This window comes from Cladophialophora yegresii (assembly GCF_000585515.1).
Source record: "Cladophialophora yegresii CBS 114405 chromosome Unknown aczIN-supercont1.2, whole genome shotgun sequence".
Taxonomy (NCBI): domain Eukaryota; kingdom Fungi; phylum Ascomycota; class Eurotiomycetes; order Chaetothyriales; family Herpotrichiellaceae; genus Cladophialophora; species Cladophialophora yegresii.
The window spans coordinates 1,477,113-1,492,333 of NW_006913046.1; the positions used below are offsets into that span (position 1 = coordinate 1,477,113).

Genomic DNA, 15,221 nt, shown 5'->3' on the forward strand with positions numbered 1-15,221 from the left:
GGCTGATCCGATTGGAGTTTATGTCGTGGCCGTGTGTAGTTCTACAATAGCCGAGAACACAGGAACCGTCAAAATATATAGAATCATTCACTTGTACACAGACTAGAGCCTGCGCAGCATGCTCAGTGTATTGCGCGCCGCAGAAGACGCAACCATCGTTGTCACCCCTAGATAACAGAGCTCGGTTTTCAGCCTTACTCCGAACATGCAACACCCAACACTTGAACAACCTCCAGCATCAAGCCCATCAAGGACAACATAGAAGTCATCCATTTCCATGCACAGCTCAAAATACATGCACCATCCACATCGTGTCCTACCTACCTACCTACCTACCTGGCCTGCTCCCCCTTCCCACGCTTCTATAATCCAGTCAAACACCCGTCACTCATAAGCCATAAGCCATCACCGATCACACAAAACCCACAGCTCATCATCCATCACCCATCAGGCCATCACCCATCACCCGTAACTCATACCTTATAACGCATATTGTACCTCTTGTAAACTACCCACTGCTAACAGGCGGGATAATCCCCACCTCATCCCCCGGCCGTATCAGCAGATCCAACCCTTCGCCGCCACCCTCACCCGCGCCCTCTCCTACAGCCTTCCCCTCGCCCTTCACCCGCATCCGTTCCTGCTCGCCGCCATCCCCATGCCCTCCCCCGGTTTCCCCGCCTCCGGCTCCCTTCCCACGATTCCCCCCCGACGACGCCTCATCCGCCTCAACATCGACGTCCACGTATTCCAGATTCACAGTAACGGCGCTACTCCGCAGAATCCGCCTCGTCATGCCCGGGAACCGCCTTTCCAACTCGCGAAAGACACCCCGTAAAGTCGTGGGCGCCGGCAACGTCAGTGTCTCGAGGTCGCCTGCGAAGGTGCTGGCGCTGGCGAAGAGGAGGAGGGTGAACGTGCCGGTCGACGTGGATGTGGATGTGGATGTCGACATGCTGGGCTCTCTGGCTGTGTGTGTGTGGGTGCGTCGTGCTTGCGTGTGCCTGTCTTGGCTCGTGGGGTCGTGCTCGTGGACGACGGGCGCGCGAATGTGGGTGGGTGTGCGTGGTCGTCGACTTTGTGGCTGCTGCTTCCTGCTGCTCCTGCTGCTCCTGCTGCTCCTGCTGCTCCTGCTGCTCCTGCTGCTCCTGCTGCTCCTGCTGCTCCTGCTGCTCCTGCTGGTGCTGCGCGAAGTGAAGTGGACTGATACTCTGCTCCTGTTTCCTCTCCGCTGCTCGGCTCGGCTCTCCTCGCCCCCCTTAAATCAGTGGGATCCGGTAATTAACGTCGTGTATCCTTGCTTCCTTCTTTCACGTTCTCCTGGATTCTTGAAGCTCGGATGACTTGCCGATGCAGTGCTCATTGGCTGTCAGGACATAGGGCGCACTGCACTTGAGTTTTCCCAGCTGCCGTAGTTTAATTTACTCCGTAACTTGTACGTCCTTTAGCTCGGCTTGACCCCCTTCTCAAGAATCTGTAGATATATCGTGCCTGGGATATTTTCAGGCAACGAAAGCTTCGGCGTCCGGCACGTATCCAAGCGCGTCAACTCTGTCACAATGAGATTTCACGTCTCCTCAGCTGGGTTGCTTCTACATAGTAGACCCTCCGTCCCGCCACTCATGTCGGTGGCTCTTCCGGCTTGAAGCGGAAAGGGACAAATGGTTTATCCGGCCTCTATACCTACTTAGTTTTCGACATTCTCCTATGACGTCGCATTGTTTATCAGATATTTGGTTGCCAGAAAACTTCACACTGGGATCCATCACGGGAAGTTTTCTGGCAATGGATCGCAGAGGGCTTGCACAACACATCGGACAGACATGTACGCATTGCCGTGCTTTTGCTATGAACTCACACCCCGTACATATGATGTGCTGCTAATTATCCTAGGTCGAACCGACCCGCATATGTCCTCGTTCGATCCCCAATTTTGATTTTTTTGGTGTCTTGTTACCACGTTTGGGCATAGGTTGATGATCTCATCTATTTCTAAGCACCTCTTCTCCATTCTCGAACCCATACTCGATTATGCCGTTGTACATACTTATGTAGGAGAATCATGAACCACGAACACATCTGCACTATTGTGGACCCACGGGTGATCTAGTGCTCGAGGAGTCTCAGTGATCCCTGGACCACGACGTTCTCCAAAATCGACCCGGGTGGGATATCAATGGTGCTATTCTCGGTTGCAACAATGATGACAGTACCTGCAGTAGGATTAGTGAATGTAGCTAAAGTTCGGCAGTTACTAGACGCACCCTTCAGGACAATGCCGCGGCCAAAGTTGACATCACCAGTGACCGTCAAATGATCCAGCTCGACAATGTTGGGGATGCTGCTGATTCTCTTCTGGAATTGTGCCACCTTCTTGAAATCACTGCCCAGCTTGATCAGAGGAGCGGGGCCGAATCGGTTCGGGTCAATGACCAATTGGCCGTGGCTCAAAGTGTACAGGTTCGACTTGACAAGCATGAGGTCGGAGCACGTCTTGACCGGCAAGAAGCGTCGTCGGGGAACATTGACACCGTGGGAGTTCTTGAAGTGCTTGATCGCCGCGCCGACCGCCGTCTCAAGTTGGATGATGCTAATGTCCGCTTCACCCTTCTTGTCCGCAGGGATCGACTTCTCATTGGGGATGATCTCCATCTCCAATTCGTTGTTCTCCACGACACGTTTGATAGCTCGCAGGTTCATCCAGATGTTGTTGGTGTTGAAGTACTTGAACTTCTTGATCGACTTGAATTCGTTGACGTACTGCTTGGGAACCTGAGCGATTTCAAGCAACCGTGCACGACCTTCGTAGTCAATGATCGTACCACCCTTGACATCAGCCTTGGTCTTGTCTGTCAACTCCATAATATATTCGGCCTTGCTCTCGACCATATGTTGCAGGATGCGGAGATCCACAACAGCACCGAGGTTGTCAGCATTGGACAAGAAGATGATCTCGATGCCGCGTTCTAGTAGCTGGTCGAGGAGGCCACTGTTGTAGAGGGATTCAAAGACATCACCGTGACCGGGTGGGTACCAATCAGACAGCTGCGAGTCATAGGATTTCGGCGCAGGGAGGAGAGAGTCCTTGATGACACGAGGGTATCTGGATTGGTTGAAGGTGAGAATGTCGATGTTGTGGCCCTCGTATTTCTTGATGATGGATGCCGTGTCATCGTCGGTGTTGAAGCTGTTCATCAGAACAAAGGGCACATTGACATCATAGGTGCGGTTGAGGTATTCAATCTGTCGGACGGAGAGATCGAGGAACGACATGCCGTCTCTGACTTCAATGACCGATTTGGGACCAACACAGCCCATGGAAGTACCCAAACCGCCATTGAGCTTGACGACTGCGAGTTTGTTCAAGAACTCAACAGCGTCGGTGTTGGGGAGATCGTCGTAGGCGACGACTTGATCGGGGTTGGGAGGGTTGATTTTGGCCCAGTCAATGGTGTTACCCTTCGCCCGGTCGTTGAGGTATCTTCGGAACAGAGCAAAGAAGTTGTCCATTTCTGCCTCAAATCTCTTCTTCTCTTGAGGGTCCTTCACCGTGTCGGCAATGTTGTTGAGGGCATTGCGCATCTGGCTGGCGGCCACATTGGTGGATGTGTTCTCGAAAGCCTGCATTGCGGGAGATTTGATTAGCGTGTCATCAGAGTGATGCAGGGAGCGCTTGTAAGAGAGAGAAGGCTGGCGTAGGTCGATCGGAGCGGGTACTTCGAGATGCGGCATTTTGAACAAGGGGAGGCGCTGAGCTCAAAGAACTGCAGTAGCAATCGACCGCGTTGGTTAAATACGAACAGCTGCAGCCGCGAGGAGATTGCATAAGTTGCGAAATGACGAATATGAAACAAGGTGTCGAAGCCGCGATTTGGACCATGGCTGGACGTGTTCGTAGTCGTCTCGCAGGGAACTGCTTTTGGACGAGGAAAGTGGGCAGCGCAGCGACACGGTGCCCGAACCACAGCTTAGGAAAGCAGAGTGGCCCGTGCAACGGGATCGTGTCTTTGTATGTTTGACCAAATCGGGAATTGGGGTGGTACAAAAGCAAAGGAGAAAAATCAAGAAATCTGCTGCTTACCACGTGGGATTGTGTCTTGCCATGGTGTCTCTTCTCGCCTTGCGCGGCGCCATTGGAACCGTTGGCTGAGCCGGAAGGACGGAGATGGGATGGGATGGCTCTAGAGGCCATGGTTGTAGCTCTCGGTTGCGAGACAAACAGTACTGGGAATCCGGAACAGGATGTGGCCACAGACTCTGGTCTGGCCGGCGTTTCTGGAGAGGAATTAGCTGACAGTCGAATCGAGTCGAGTCGAAATCAGGGAAGGTGAAATGAGGTGAAAGTCAGAGTCGAGAAAAACTGCAGACTGAAAGTGGGATGAGGAGGCGATGAAAAAGCGAGAGCTTTAGCTGCCTCATTGAGAGCTTCTGCAATAGGATTTCATCACTGCATGCATGTGCGTGGGCACCAGGCAAATGACGTCGGGCAAGGGCAACAGCTCCGTATTGAAGCCGCTGCAGCGAGGAGGATATGCAATGGGGTTCGTAGCCCTCATTTGGCGGTCAGGACTCACCTAATATCGCAACGCTTTAATTGGACCTGCGGTCGGGTTCGTGATGGGGCGTCGAAGGAACGAGAGGTAGGTGAGTCGCAAGAAGATGGGGTTTACTGACTGGGCTGAGGCAAAGATGCACATCAATATATGGTCCGTCCCTCTACGATCAACGGATTTGTTGGGCACAGGCGTCCATCAGTGTTGTATCGAGCGATATTTTCCTCGCACTCGACGACAATCTGGACGACGGCGATCCCCCTCCATCACCAGTTTCACCCCACCTAAAATGGCCGTCCGCCCACGTTCGCGCCCCTCGTCGACCCGCCATCAGGGAAAGGTTCTCCATTGACTGAGCCTCTAGGCCCGTTCAAGCCTAGAGGGACCGCCAGAATTGCCATGTTTCACCGGGTTTTCGACGCCGCGGTGGTGCATTGAGCCGCACTTCAATTGCGTCGCCGCCATCCACGCTCACCTTCGCCTGCAGTCGGTGCCGAGCCAGACAAATCAAAGGGAAAAAAATTGTCGGAAAAATATCTCATTGTAGTCGACAACTATCAGCAACACAGGAGCACCAGAAATCACCTGTCCCTTGACCCCGTGCTCACTTCCCGCTCGTTCCAAGTACGAGTACTAGTCCACTCTAGCTGATGTTGTGCCTTGGAATCGAGTGGCGGTGAGCCTCGGGGCCCTTCTCGTGACACGGGAGCAAGATAAGAAGACATGGTATTCACATAGAAGCATTCGCTTTGATGCATCTAGCCCTGTTCGGCTTCATGTATTTGTGACCTTTCTGTAGTACGGCCCGTCTGCAATTAACAACCTCCCCAGCCACGGCAAGCAGAAGTCGCCCATTAAAAGATATCGCAATGTCTACCTGGTATCATTGATTCAAGTCCAAGCATAGTCTTGTCACCACAAAGACGCGTAAGAGAAAAGGGCCGTCCAAGCTTCTCTGTGCGGGTGAACATATTGAGCTTTGTGCCGTGTACCTTGGAAAACGCCCACGCTGAAAGATAGAATATTCGGTGATGACTCCTTTTCGAGGTCTTCACACACCCATGCTGAAAGATAAGATATCCCTGATGGCTCCTTTTCGAGGCCTTCAAGACTCGTGCTTTCCACTGAAGCCGCTGAAATCTCTTCGTGCGAAGAAGCTTCGTCGTCCTTCTCGCTTAGAGTCTGGTGATTCCCGCCCACTAGTCGCTGGCCGCTGACCGTCCGTGGAGACTCCATTGCTAGCTGCGAAGCTGCTGCGTATGGTAATTGTCCCAGAGCCAGCTTGAACAGATTGCGCGGAACCACTTCCTTGGTCAGAGACGAAGAACATGGCCTCGCCGAGGTCTTTGGACCGTAGCATATCGTGGTCTTTGACCTGCAACACAAATTGCGTGTCTGCCGTGCACGGCACCTTGAAGCTCTCGTGGTTTTCGTCGAACTCGACCGTTCCCGAAGCCGACCTCACGGCCTTGGTCTTGTGCACTTCTTTGGACCCTTTAGGTCCGACCATTTTCAAGACGACCTGGACATCGGCCTTGGGAGGGTAGCCAGCCGCGGATACAATGGTAAAACTCGCCGTGCCTGTCTCTCCTGCTTTGGCGGTCGTGATTGTTGAATGATTGCTCTTGGTACGAATGTGCAGCATGGGCGAAGGGCTAGCTGGAGTCGCAGGTGTGGTAGCTCCATCCGGGCTCAAGCTGTCTTTGGCGGGACTCGTCATCGTCGGAGTAACTAGTCCTTCTACAGCGTCCGCTGTGCCATTTGTGTCGTTCAGACTGGACTGTGTTTCCTCTCTGCCGCTTTTCCCACGAGAGAAGCCATGTTTGATGAAAGATGCACCCTTCACCACCCCGCTGCCGACCCTGCCGACTCCCTTCACCGGGGCACCTACCACTTTGCCTGCGGGGGCAAAAGTACCTTGGAAGGTAGACGTTCCTTGCCTTTTGCGAACAACGTAGTCAGGCTTGAACAACATTCTAAGTCGAAGAACGCCCGACTTCCCGTCCAGGGCGTATGTGAGCTCTTGAGGCTGAAATGGCTCCAACACCTGCAGGTTAAGCACCGCCGAGCCCAGGTGGTCGGCTTTGTCGCCAAAGTCCCAATCATAGACGTCGACTCTGAAGTCAGCCGCTGTCCGAGACGGGATCGGTACCTCGAAGAATTCGTTCCAGGCTGGATGAAGTGTCTTCTTCTGCGTTTTTGTTTTGTAGACCTCCTTGCCGTTGAGCTTGAACCTGCAATAGGGATCACTATAACCGTTGCGATCAGCTGACGGCAGATCCGCCGCATCCATCACGTCAACCCTCAGGATGCCCATATTGTTGATGCTTTCGCTGGGGTCAAGCTGCATCTTGACAGGCAGATATTTGAGATTGACCACGACTTTGTTGATACCGCCATTATTGCTCCTCAATGTGAGCTCGGTAGGCTTGTATAAGCATTGCTGCAAAGTAGCGAGCGTAGGACCCGTCAACTTGGCGATGATATCGTCATCGTCTGCTTTGCCTGTTTTGTCGACCTTCTCAGTCAAGCGAAGAGTGATCCGGGACATTTCGATCTCTCGAACCATGGCATCGCCAGTCTCACCGAAGTGATGATCCTTCTGCCGGATCTTGGAAGAGGTATAGGCTGGGAAGGCGTGGTCGTCCATCAACACTTCGAGCTGCACATCGGTCTGAGCGAAGTGACCTTCGACGAGATTAAACACGATAAGGCCAGATTCTGCGCGTGATCAGCGTGAATAAATTCGAACTTTGATACAACTTACCGTATTTGTGGAGGTCTTCTGGCATGATCTTGACTTTGGGAGCCTGCTTCCTGGCTGACCCGATGGAATCTTGAATGGATGGCGCTCCATTTGACAGGCTGCTAAGCCTCCCAGCCTTATCGAGGCTCTTTCGTAAATCTGTGCTTTGTCTGGCGACATCTGTCGACAGTCTTCCATCAACGGACGACTTCTTGCTGTGGCCGGGCGTGGCCGGCCCATCTGTAGTTTCAAGCGCAGCCTGCACCTTTCGCTCTTCTTCCTCTTCTTCTGGGTCCATCACGTTCAAAGTCGGGAAGAAGGACACGGTGTATTGGATGGTGCCCTTTGCTTCACCAGCACCGCCCATCCGCAATCCCTCTGATAATTGGGTTTTGGTATCGTTGACTTCATAGCCACCCTCATCAGCTTCTTTCATGTAATCAGAAGCTGCAATTTGAACCAGTCCTAATGAGCGATCTTTGCCGAGCTTTTCTTCGTCCATCACCTCGAGTATCAGCCGCTCACTCGGTGTATGTATCGGGACGTAAATGGCCTCATCCCATGTAGGATTGAGGTCGTTCTTGTAGGTAACAGTCCGGCCCTTCATAACGCTTGACAACAAGACCCTGGCGTATGGATCTGACTTGCCCATGGTCTCGTAATTTCGCAGGTTCTTCGCACTCTGGACATGGATGCGCATCACACCGACCGGCGTGATATAACCACCGGAACCAGTGATGCCTTTCAGGGCGACTGGCTTCCAGTCCAGGTCCAGCTTGACCTTAGAGCCAGTCGACGTTCCGTGCAAGTTGTACCACTCCTGGCCGCTATCAACGAGCTTCAGCATATCGTCCAGCTTGATCTGGTAGGTGCCCAAGATGGGGTCGGTTGCAAGGTCGCGGCTGTCTTTGATCACCAGTCCGATCCGGGCCTTCTTGCGATCTGTGACCAGTACTGACTTGGTATTGTCGGAGAAGACCGGATTGTTGGTGTGCTTCGGCGTGTTGGTCTTGTGGATTTCCTTGCCGTTGAGAAGCAGCACGGCGTAGGGATCGAATGCACCGACCATACTTTTGCTGCCGTCCAGGTCCTTCGCTTGTTCGACTGTGATTCTTGCAATACCCGTATTAGATTCTGGCGGCGGCAAGATCTCTCCAGTGTCGAGTTTTTCCGGTTCCAAGACAGGGAAAAACCGAATATCGCAGTTTAGAACTCCTCGGTGTTTCCCATTTGAGAGGACATCGATAGACAGGTTTTCGTGCTCCGTCACCCCTTCCAACTGGTCTAAGGCGAATGTAGCTGTGCCGAGGTGCTTGTCCTTGCGGACGTCATTATAATCATAGACCTGCAATGTAAGGGAATCCGTAAAGTTGGTAACGATGATGTACATAGTCTCGTTCCAGCGGGGGTTGTGGTCTTCATGAATTGTTTTGGTACGAGCAAGCTCCTTGGCGTTGTTCAGTGAGACAATCACATACGGGTCCGGCGTCCCTGAGAACTTGTCGGGGTTTTTCAGCCCATGGGCGTTGTGAATCGAAACAGCCACGACGCCAATTGCCAGATCAATCGGATTTCCTGATAACAGTTTTGCTACTTCAATAGGAAAGACGTTGGGTTCGTACATGATTGGCGCAAGGTTTCCGTGGATCTGTTCTTTGATAAAGTTCTCCAGGCCAGGGATGAAATTGATATCGAAGCCAAATGTCTCGCCACCCAGGGGTTTGCAAACGTAGTCGATGGTCGGGCGGCCGAGGAAGCAGATGTCGACGCGCTCGATATGGGGATACGGAATCTGCAGCTTCATCTTGACTCGCATCAACCCCGAGAACTCGAAATCTTCGACAATGACCTTCATTGACTTGCTGACGAGCCCTTTGCCGATCCGAATTTCAAGAACTACTTTTGGATTGATCTTGGTTTTGAGCTGGCGAGCCGTCATATCCATGGTGTCCGTTGGGGTGAAGCTAAACTTCCAGTCCATCATCACAATGTCGTCCTCCGCCCGAGGGTAGGTCTTGACGTGTTCGACACGAGGTGGCTTAGTGCCCAGAACGAAAGCCTCGAGTCTCATGCTGTCAAGAAAGGCTGGAGTAGATGTGCTGAGAACTTGATCCACCGACATGATAATACCCTTTGCCAGCTGTGGGGCGTAGATTGGCCAGAACTTGGCGAGGAAGCTGTTCATCCACTCGAGACTCTCCGTGTCGGTCTCCAGGCGTGCTTTGGCCATTTCCCGCGTGATGTCGTCTCTGAAGTTTCGCCTCACACGTCTGATCGAGGTCCTATAGTACGTGCCGCACGTAGCCATGACGATGATAACCCATGCTAGGCCGCCCCCAAGGGTAGCGATCAGCCATGATGATATGCAGGCAAAAACGATGACGGCCGTGTTATGGTACCAATCTGGAAGCCTTAGTGATACGGCCATGTATCTGTGAAGAGCATATACGCACCACCAAAGAATTTCTCATCCAGCTTGCCCTCAAGGGCTGTCTGGTGGTCTAGTAAGTTACGTTCGTCCATATCTTCCTCCTTCTCACCCGAGCCAAAGCGCGGAGCCCAGCCGACCTTGTGCCACTGCTCTTCTTCTTCTGGGGGTACTCCATTGGCCGCGCCAGGCTCTGTTGTAGGGGCATTTGCTTTCGCGGCAACGGCTGCGGGCTCGGGCGGAGGTAGATCGTACTGGTCAGGCTTTCCGTCGTCCTAGCGCAGGTTTCGGTCAGTGGCGGAGATAGGAGCAAGAGTCTGAGTTACTCACAATGTCGGTGGCTATCCCGACGCCTTTTGGCGTACGACCGGTAGCATTCTGCCGCTATGGCGTTGTCAGTGGTGTATTGTTCAACCGGGTTTCTCCAAGTCTTACCGATCTGGCTTGCGCGGCCTTTTCTTCAGGCGAGGCATTAGGGTCAAACCGCAGAGCAGTGGCACCAGCCTTTTTGCTCTCGTCCAAAATCACCCGTGCCGCAGCGTCGCCGGTCACGGAGCTGTTGGGGTCCTGGGCAGCCTCGACGGCGCCTTGAGACCTGAGTTCGTTCTTCTGCCTCTCGGAGCTCATGGTGATTGGGTGTGGAGACGATCAATCGACCCTGGTCCGAGCTGCTTCAACGTCTATTGGGCATGTGGAAGAAGGGAAACCAGACGGGATGAAAAGAAAAAGGCAGGGAAAAAACGAGCCCGCAGTCACTTGTGCGACTTCTGCGCTTTCACAGCCACAGCAGGGTGAATGAATTGGACGCAAAGGGATGAGGCCGGTGAGGAAAGTGCCTGCGGTCTATGGCTTCTTGTTTGACCGGCGGCTGGTGGTGAGAGACGACAGATGCGGAGAGCTCCAGCTTACGAATAAGTTGCAGGGGGGTTCAGCTTGGTAGGCGCCGCTTAGGCACGTTAGGCTCGCTGAAAGGCCATCAATTACTGGGTAGGCGCTGTCGCTAGCCCACCGCGCAACTCGATTCTTGAAACTCGCCAAGTTCGCCTGTCCGGCAGCCGAAGTGACAGGCATCAAGCAAGCTGATCTTCAAGACTGGCCGCTGCTGCCGCCCGACAATGCGCCGCTTTCATTCGCTGAATCCCGAGATCGATCGTCCCCTTCCGCGACCGCCTACACAGGTACACTACGCCATTCGGCAGGAGGTAATGCACGGTCGTCTTGGTTGCTCAATGTGTTATTTCTAAGGCCCATTCACTCTGCATCCCGGTTTTCTTCTGCCGGGAATACTACCTTAGTACACTGTAGCTGATGCCCCGTGAAAGAAAAGTCTACGCGTCCAACCCACCGCAGCTGGGCCTCAGCGCAGCCATGATGTCAAAACTCGGGGATCTCGGCACATACCATACTGTGTACTCCGTACACTTGACAGCTATCCATCCCATCCATCTTCGGAAACCCCCCACACACGTTCCTTTAGCGTTCCTTGAACCACCTTGTCCGCATCTGTCCCGCTCGGGAACATCCTTGCGGGACCCATGAGGCAAGTGTCGCTCCAGCTCGGGGAACGCTCTGTAGCCATCGGGTACACAAGGGATATTGGTTCCACCTGTCCTTCCCATACGGCGGCGCCTCGCGTGCACGCCTAATGAAACACATCTTGCGGAATGCAAAGGCAGATTGAGCATCGAGAACCGCCACGAGATTAGTACAAGATACCAGCAGCCAGCTCGCAGTCTGACATGAGCTTGGCCCGTCCTTACTTGACACCAGTCTGCATTTTCCGCATGACTTTCTCGATAATTGCTGGCTTTTCTCTGCAGTTCGGACAATACCAGTCTTCGTCTTCATCTGGCACTTTCTTCATGTTCAAGCACCCTGTATGGAACCATTGGAAAGGACAGTCCTCATTCTCGCAAGCCACCATCTCACCGTAGCTGCGCTGGTGGCAGAAACAGTAGACCTTGTCGTCTTCTCCGTCGTCATCTTCCATTTCATCATCCTCGCCCGCTTCAGCATCGGCCTCCTCGGCAACAGGTTGTTGATGCTTCTTGTTGCCGCGTCCTCTTCTCGATTGTGAGGCGTCAGTCTCCGAGGCATCTGCTGATGACAGGGCTGAGTCTGCATCTTCCGAAGCCGCCGTTCCGCCGCGGCCCCCACGCACCGATGGTGATTGACCCTTCTTTCGCCCAGCGGACAATCTTCCCTTATTTGCTGCCTTTTGCTTGAGCTTGTTGACCTGCTGATGTGAGATGACTTTCTTTGGAAGGCCTGACTTTTTAGACGGTGCCGGGGCCTGTTGGGAACCAGTAGTCCGAGGAATGCTGCCGGCACGGCTTGTACCTGTGCCGGTGGGTGTTCCCGCCTTCGGAGTACCTGGCCCGAGCGACGACTGACGTAGACCCGAGGGCTGCGAAGGAAGATTTGCACCGGCAAGTGGATTCCCGAGCTTTCGTCGTTTATTTTCAGCACCAAGGGAATGTTCACGCTCTCGTTGACGTTGTTGCTGTACGGCTGAAGCAGGCGTTGTTGGGGCCGAACTCCGTTGCGTTGGGGCAGTCACGGTCGTGATCTGTGGCACCGGTCTTGCTTGCGTCTGCTGGATCGCGGCCGCCGTTTGCGCGTTTGCCCTATGTGCATTTGCGTTGAGAGCACTGACGGATGCATTTTGCAGAGGGATGGTTGTGGGCAGGTCGAGAAAAGGCTTTTGCGCCTCTGCCTTGCGGTTGAAAACACTTGGTAATGGCGGTCCATCCTGAAGTTGGCCATCGTTTTGCAGCTCTCTGATCTTGACGTCGAGTTTCTTGACCTGACGTTCAAGAAGCATGCACGCTTTCTCACTCAACGCGATTTTCTGGTCTTGCAGCGCCAAACAGAGATCGAAGTTCTTCTTCACCAGATCGGCATATTCATTCTCCTTCGGATGAGGTGCCAGCACTCCATTGGTTTTGAGATGCTTCTGAATGTTGGCATCTTTCTGATTCACGACTGACAGGTGTTTCTGAAGGTCTTTGTCCTTGGCCTGGATCTCCTCCATCATGTGGGTGATCTCAGCAGGCAGATTGGCCGCATCATGAATGAATTGCTCCAATACTGAAGCACAGTCTTCATTTGACGCCATGATGGTCGATGCAGGACACCGAAGACAGAAACAAGCGAGGAGTTTCAACCTAGATTCAAGCGGCTGTTTGACTTTTGGTTTACTCGCTTATTGCGTGTTCCGGCCACCGCCACGACACCGAAGCATCAACAATTTGATTCTTGGCTGTGGACAGATATCAGTGGCCCTTAATCTAGGAAGATCATGATAACTGACGCGGTCATTACTGCGAACCTGATGAAGTACTGTGTAAAGGTGAAAGATGCAAGGGGCAGATGGAGGAAGAACTGAGCCTGACGCCTGTAACAAGCGAGAGTCACCTAACCTCTTTGAGATTAGTGCATAAGTATGTGGCTGCTTTACGCCACATTCACTCGAGACTCACCCAGCCACATTTCTGCACCAATGAAGACTCCTTGTAACAATGAGAACTTAATCGCAGCCATCAACATCTAACATTTTCGAAAGATGATCACCTCACCCAGTAACTAGGCAAGCCGGGAGCATGAGCCACCAGGAGATATCGAGGAATTTTCACCACCAAGTCACGTAATGTCACCAGAAGGGCACCATCACATCAAGTCCTTGTCTCGCAGTAACATAAGATGGCCATCGTGCAAGAATACCATGAATCCCCAATCACCGACCCCCTTCCCACATTCACTCTTTCAACCGGCCTCCAACGCGAGATTGAACAGAACGGCGTCGCGCGACCGAAAGGCTACACAGTATCATGGCATTACAACCCTAGTGTAGAAAACCACCACTTCGGACAGACCCATCCCATGAAGCCATGGCGCCTCACACTGACAAAGTCTCTGGTCCTGTCATATGGGATGCACCAGGCCATGGACAGCTACGTCTCCCGCGCGGCCACGAAAGAAGAACTCGCGGAATTCCATAAGGACGAATACGTCGACTTCCTCTCCGTGGCCACGCCGCAGAACATATACGAGATGTACCCGGAACTCGCCACAGGGACGCTTGGGTACTCGTCGCACATCTTCGGTGTCGGCGACGACTGTCCCATCTTCGACGGCCTGTTTGAATTCTGCTCCACCTACACGGGCGCCTCGATCGACGCGGCCCGCAAGCTCTGCGCCAAACAATCCGACATTGCGATAAACTGGAGCGGCGGCCTCCACCACGCAAAAAAGGGCGAGGCGTCAGGGTTCTGCTACGTCAATGACATTGTCCTCGCGATCCTGCAATTATTGAGATATCACTCGCGGGTTCTTTACATCGACATCGACGTCCACCACGGCGACGGCGTCGAACAAGCCTTCTGGTCCACCGACCGAGTCATGTGCGTCTCGTTCCACAAGTACGACAAGGAAGTTTTCTTCCCAGGCACCGGCCCGCTCGAATCCACGGGTCCCATCCACCCGGACAACCCTGGCAAGAACTACACGATCAACGTGCCCCTGAACGACGGCATTGACGACGAGTCCTACGACTACCTCTTCCGCAATGTGATCGACCCGGCGATCAAGATCTTCCACCCAACAGCAATCGTTTTGCAATGCGGCGCCGATAGTCTAGGGCACGACCGGCTCGGGTGCTTCAATCTGAACATCCGCGGCCACGGCGCATGCGTCTCCTTCGTAAAGTCATATGGCATCCCGCTCCTGGTGGTCGGCGGAGGCGGGTACACGCCGCGAAACGTCGCCCGCGCGTGGGCGCATGAAACGTCCATCCTCATCGGCGCAGACCGCACTCTAGACCCAGCACTGCCGGAACATATGCCCCACCGCGACGCCTTCCGAAAGGAAGGCTTCACCCTGTTTCCCAACCTGGGCGGCTGGCGGCGCGAGAACCTCAATTCTCGCGCCGACATTGAGAAGATCATCCGGCATGTCAGGGAGCAGCTGGCGGGGATCAGAGGCGCGCCGAGTGTGCAGATGAATTACATCCCGCCGGACATTGCGGGCTGGAGGGACGACGTCGAGGAGGAGCTAAAGGCAAGGAGGCTGGAGAGGGAGGAGAAAGGCGAAGAGAGGGACGGAGCTGGCGGATTGTTAGCAAAGGTCGGCAGGAGGAGAGAGCTGGAGCGAAGAGACGGATTTGGCGGAAATCTCGCGTTGGCCAGTGGGGCAGCGGCAAGTCTGAAGCCAGGGTTAGGGGTAGGAGTAACAGATGGGAGTAGGTTGTCGGCTAGTGAGGACAAAATATGATCACAATGGCTACCTTCAACCCTGGCACCACTGGACCCGTGGAGGGTCGCGTTAGCACAGAAGCAGAGGCCGCAGCACCAACAGTGCTTAGTACTCTTAGGAATCACGACGACCTTGACAATTACCGAAGCGCGCGTGGTGCTTGCTGGCTTCAACAAAAACAACGCAATACGCAATACACAGGTCCTCACGTTCGACGCATCTCCCACCCTCGACTCAAGCC

The 15,221-nt window shown here is 53.7% G+C and overlaps 5 protein-coding genes across 5 annotated transcripts; 1 reads left to right on the forward strand and 4 right to left on the reverse strand.

Annotated features, from left to right (window-relative positions):
- Nucleotides 1-508: 508 nt before the first annotated feature.
- On the reverse strand, nucleotides 509-955 carry A1O7_02453 (uncharacterized protein; the record flags this gene model as incomplete). The annotated part of the gene is made up of 1 exon (XM_007756485.1): nucleotides 509-955. One exon carries the CDS (start codon nucleotides 953-955, stop codon nucleotides 509-511), a length of 447 nt encoding a protein of 148 aa, XP_007754675.1.
- Nucleotides 956-2,106: 1,151 nt separating this feature from the next.
- A1O7_02454 (UTP-glucose-1-phosphate uridylyltransferase) lies at nucleotides 2,107-3,732 on the reverse strand (the record flags this gene model as incomplete). The annotated part of the gene is made up of 2 exons (XM_007756486.1): nucleotides 2,107-2,213; nucleotides 2,265-3,732. The coding sequence occupies 2 exons, from the start codon at nucleotides 3,730-3,732 to the stop codon at nucleotides 2,107-2,109; spliced, it is 1,575 nt and encodes a 524-aa protein (XP_007754676.1).
- Nucleotides 3,733-5,658: 1,926 nt separating this feature from the next.
- A1O7_02455 (uncharacterized protein) lies at nucleotides 5,659-10,354 on the reverse strand (the record flags this gene model as incomplete). The annotated part of the gene is made up of 5 exons (XM_007756487.1): nucleotides 5,659-7,274; nucleotides 7,321-9,702; nucleotides 9,753-10,002; nucleotides 10,058-10,111; nucleotides 10,163-10,354. 5 exons carry the CDS (start codon nucleotides 10,352-10,354, stop codon nucleotides 5,659-5,661), a joined length of 4,494 nt encoding a protein of 1,497 aa, XP_007754677.1.
- Nucleotides 10,355-11,483: 1,129 nt separating this feature from the next.
- A1O7_02456 (uncharacterized protein) lies at nucleotides 11,484-12,845 on the reverse strand (the record flags this gene model as incomplete). Its single annotated transcript, XM_007756488.1, has 1 exon — nucleotides 11,484-12,845. One exon carries the CDS (start codon nucleotides 12,843-12,845, stop codon nucleotides 11,484-11,486), a length of 1,362 nt encoding a protein of 453 aa, XP_007754678.1.
- A 584-nt stretch (nucleotides 12,846-13,429) lies between these two features.
- On the forward strand, nucleotides 13,430-14,998 carry A1O7_02457 (histone deacetylase HOS2; the record flags this gene model as incomplete). Its single annotated transcript, XM_007756489.1, has 1 exon — nucleotides 13,430-14,998. The coding sequence occupies one exon, from the start codon at nucleotides 13,430-13,432 to the stop codon at nucleotides 14,996-14,998; it is 1,569 nt and encodes a 522-aa protein (XP_007754679.1).
- Between the last annotated feature and the right edge of the window lie 223 nt (nucleotides 14,999-15,221).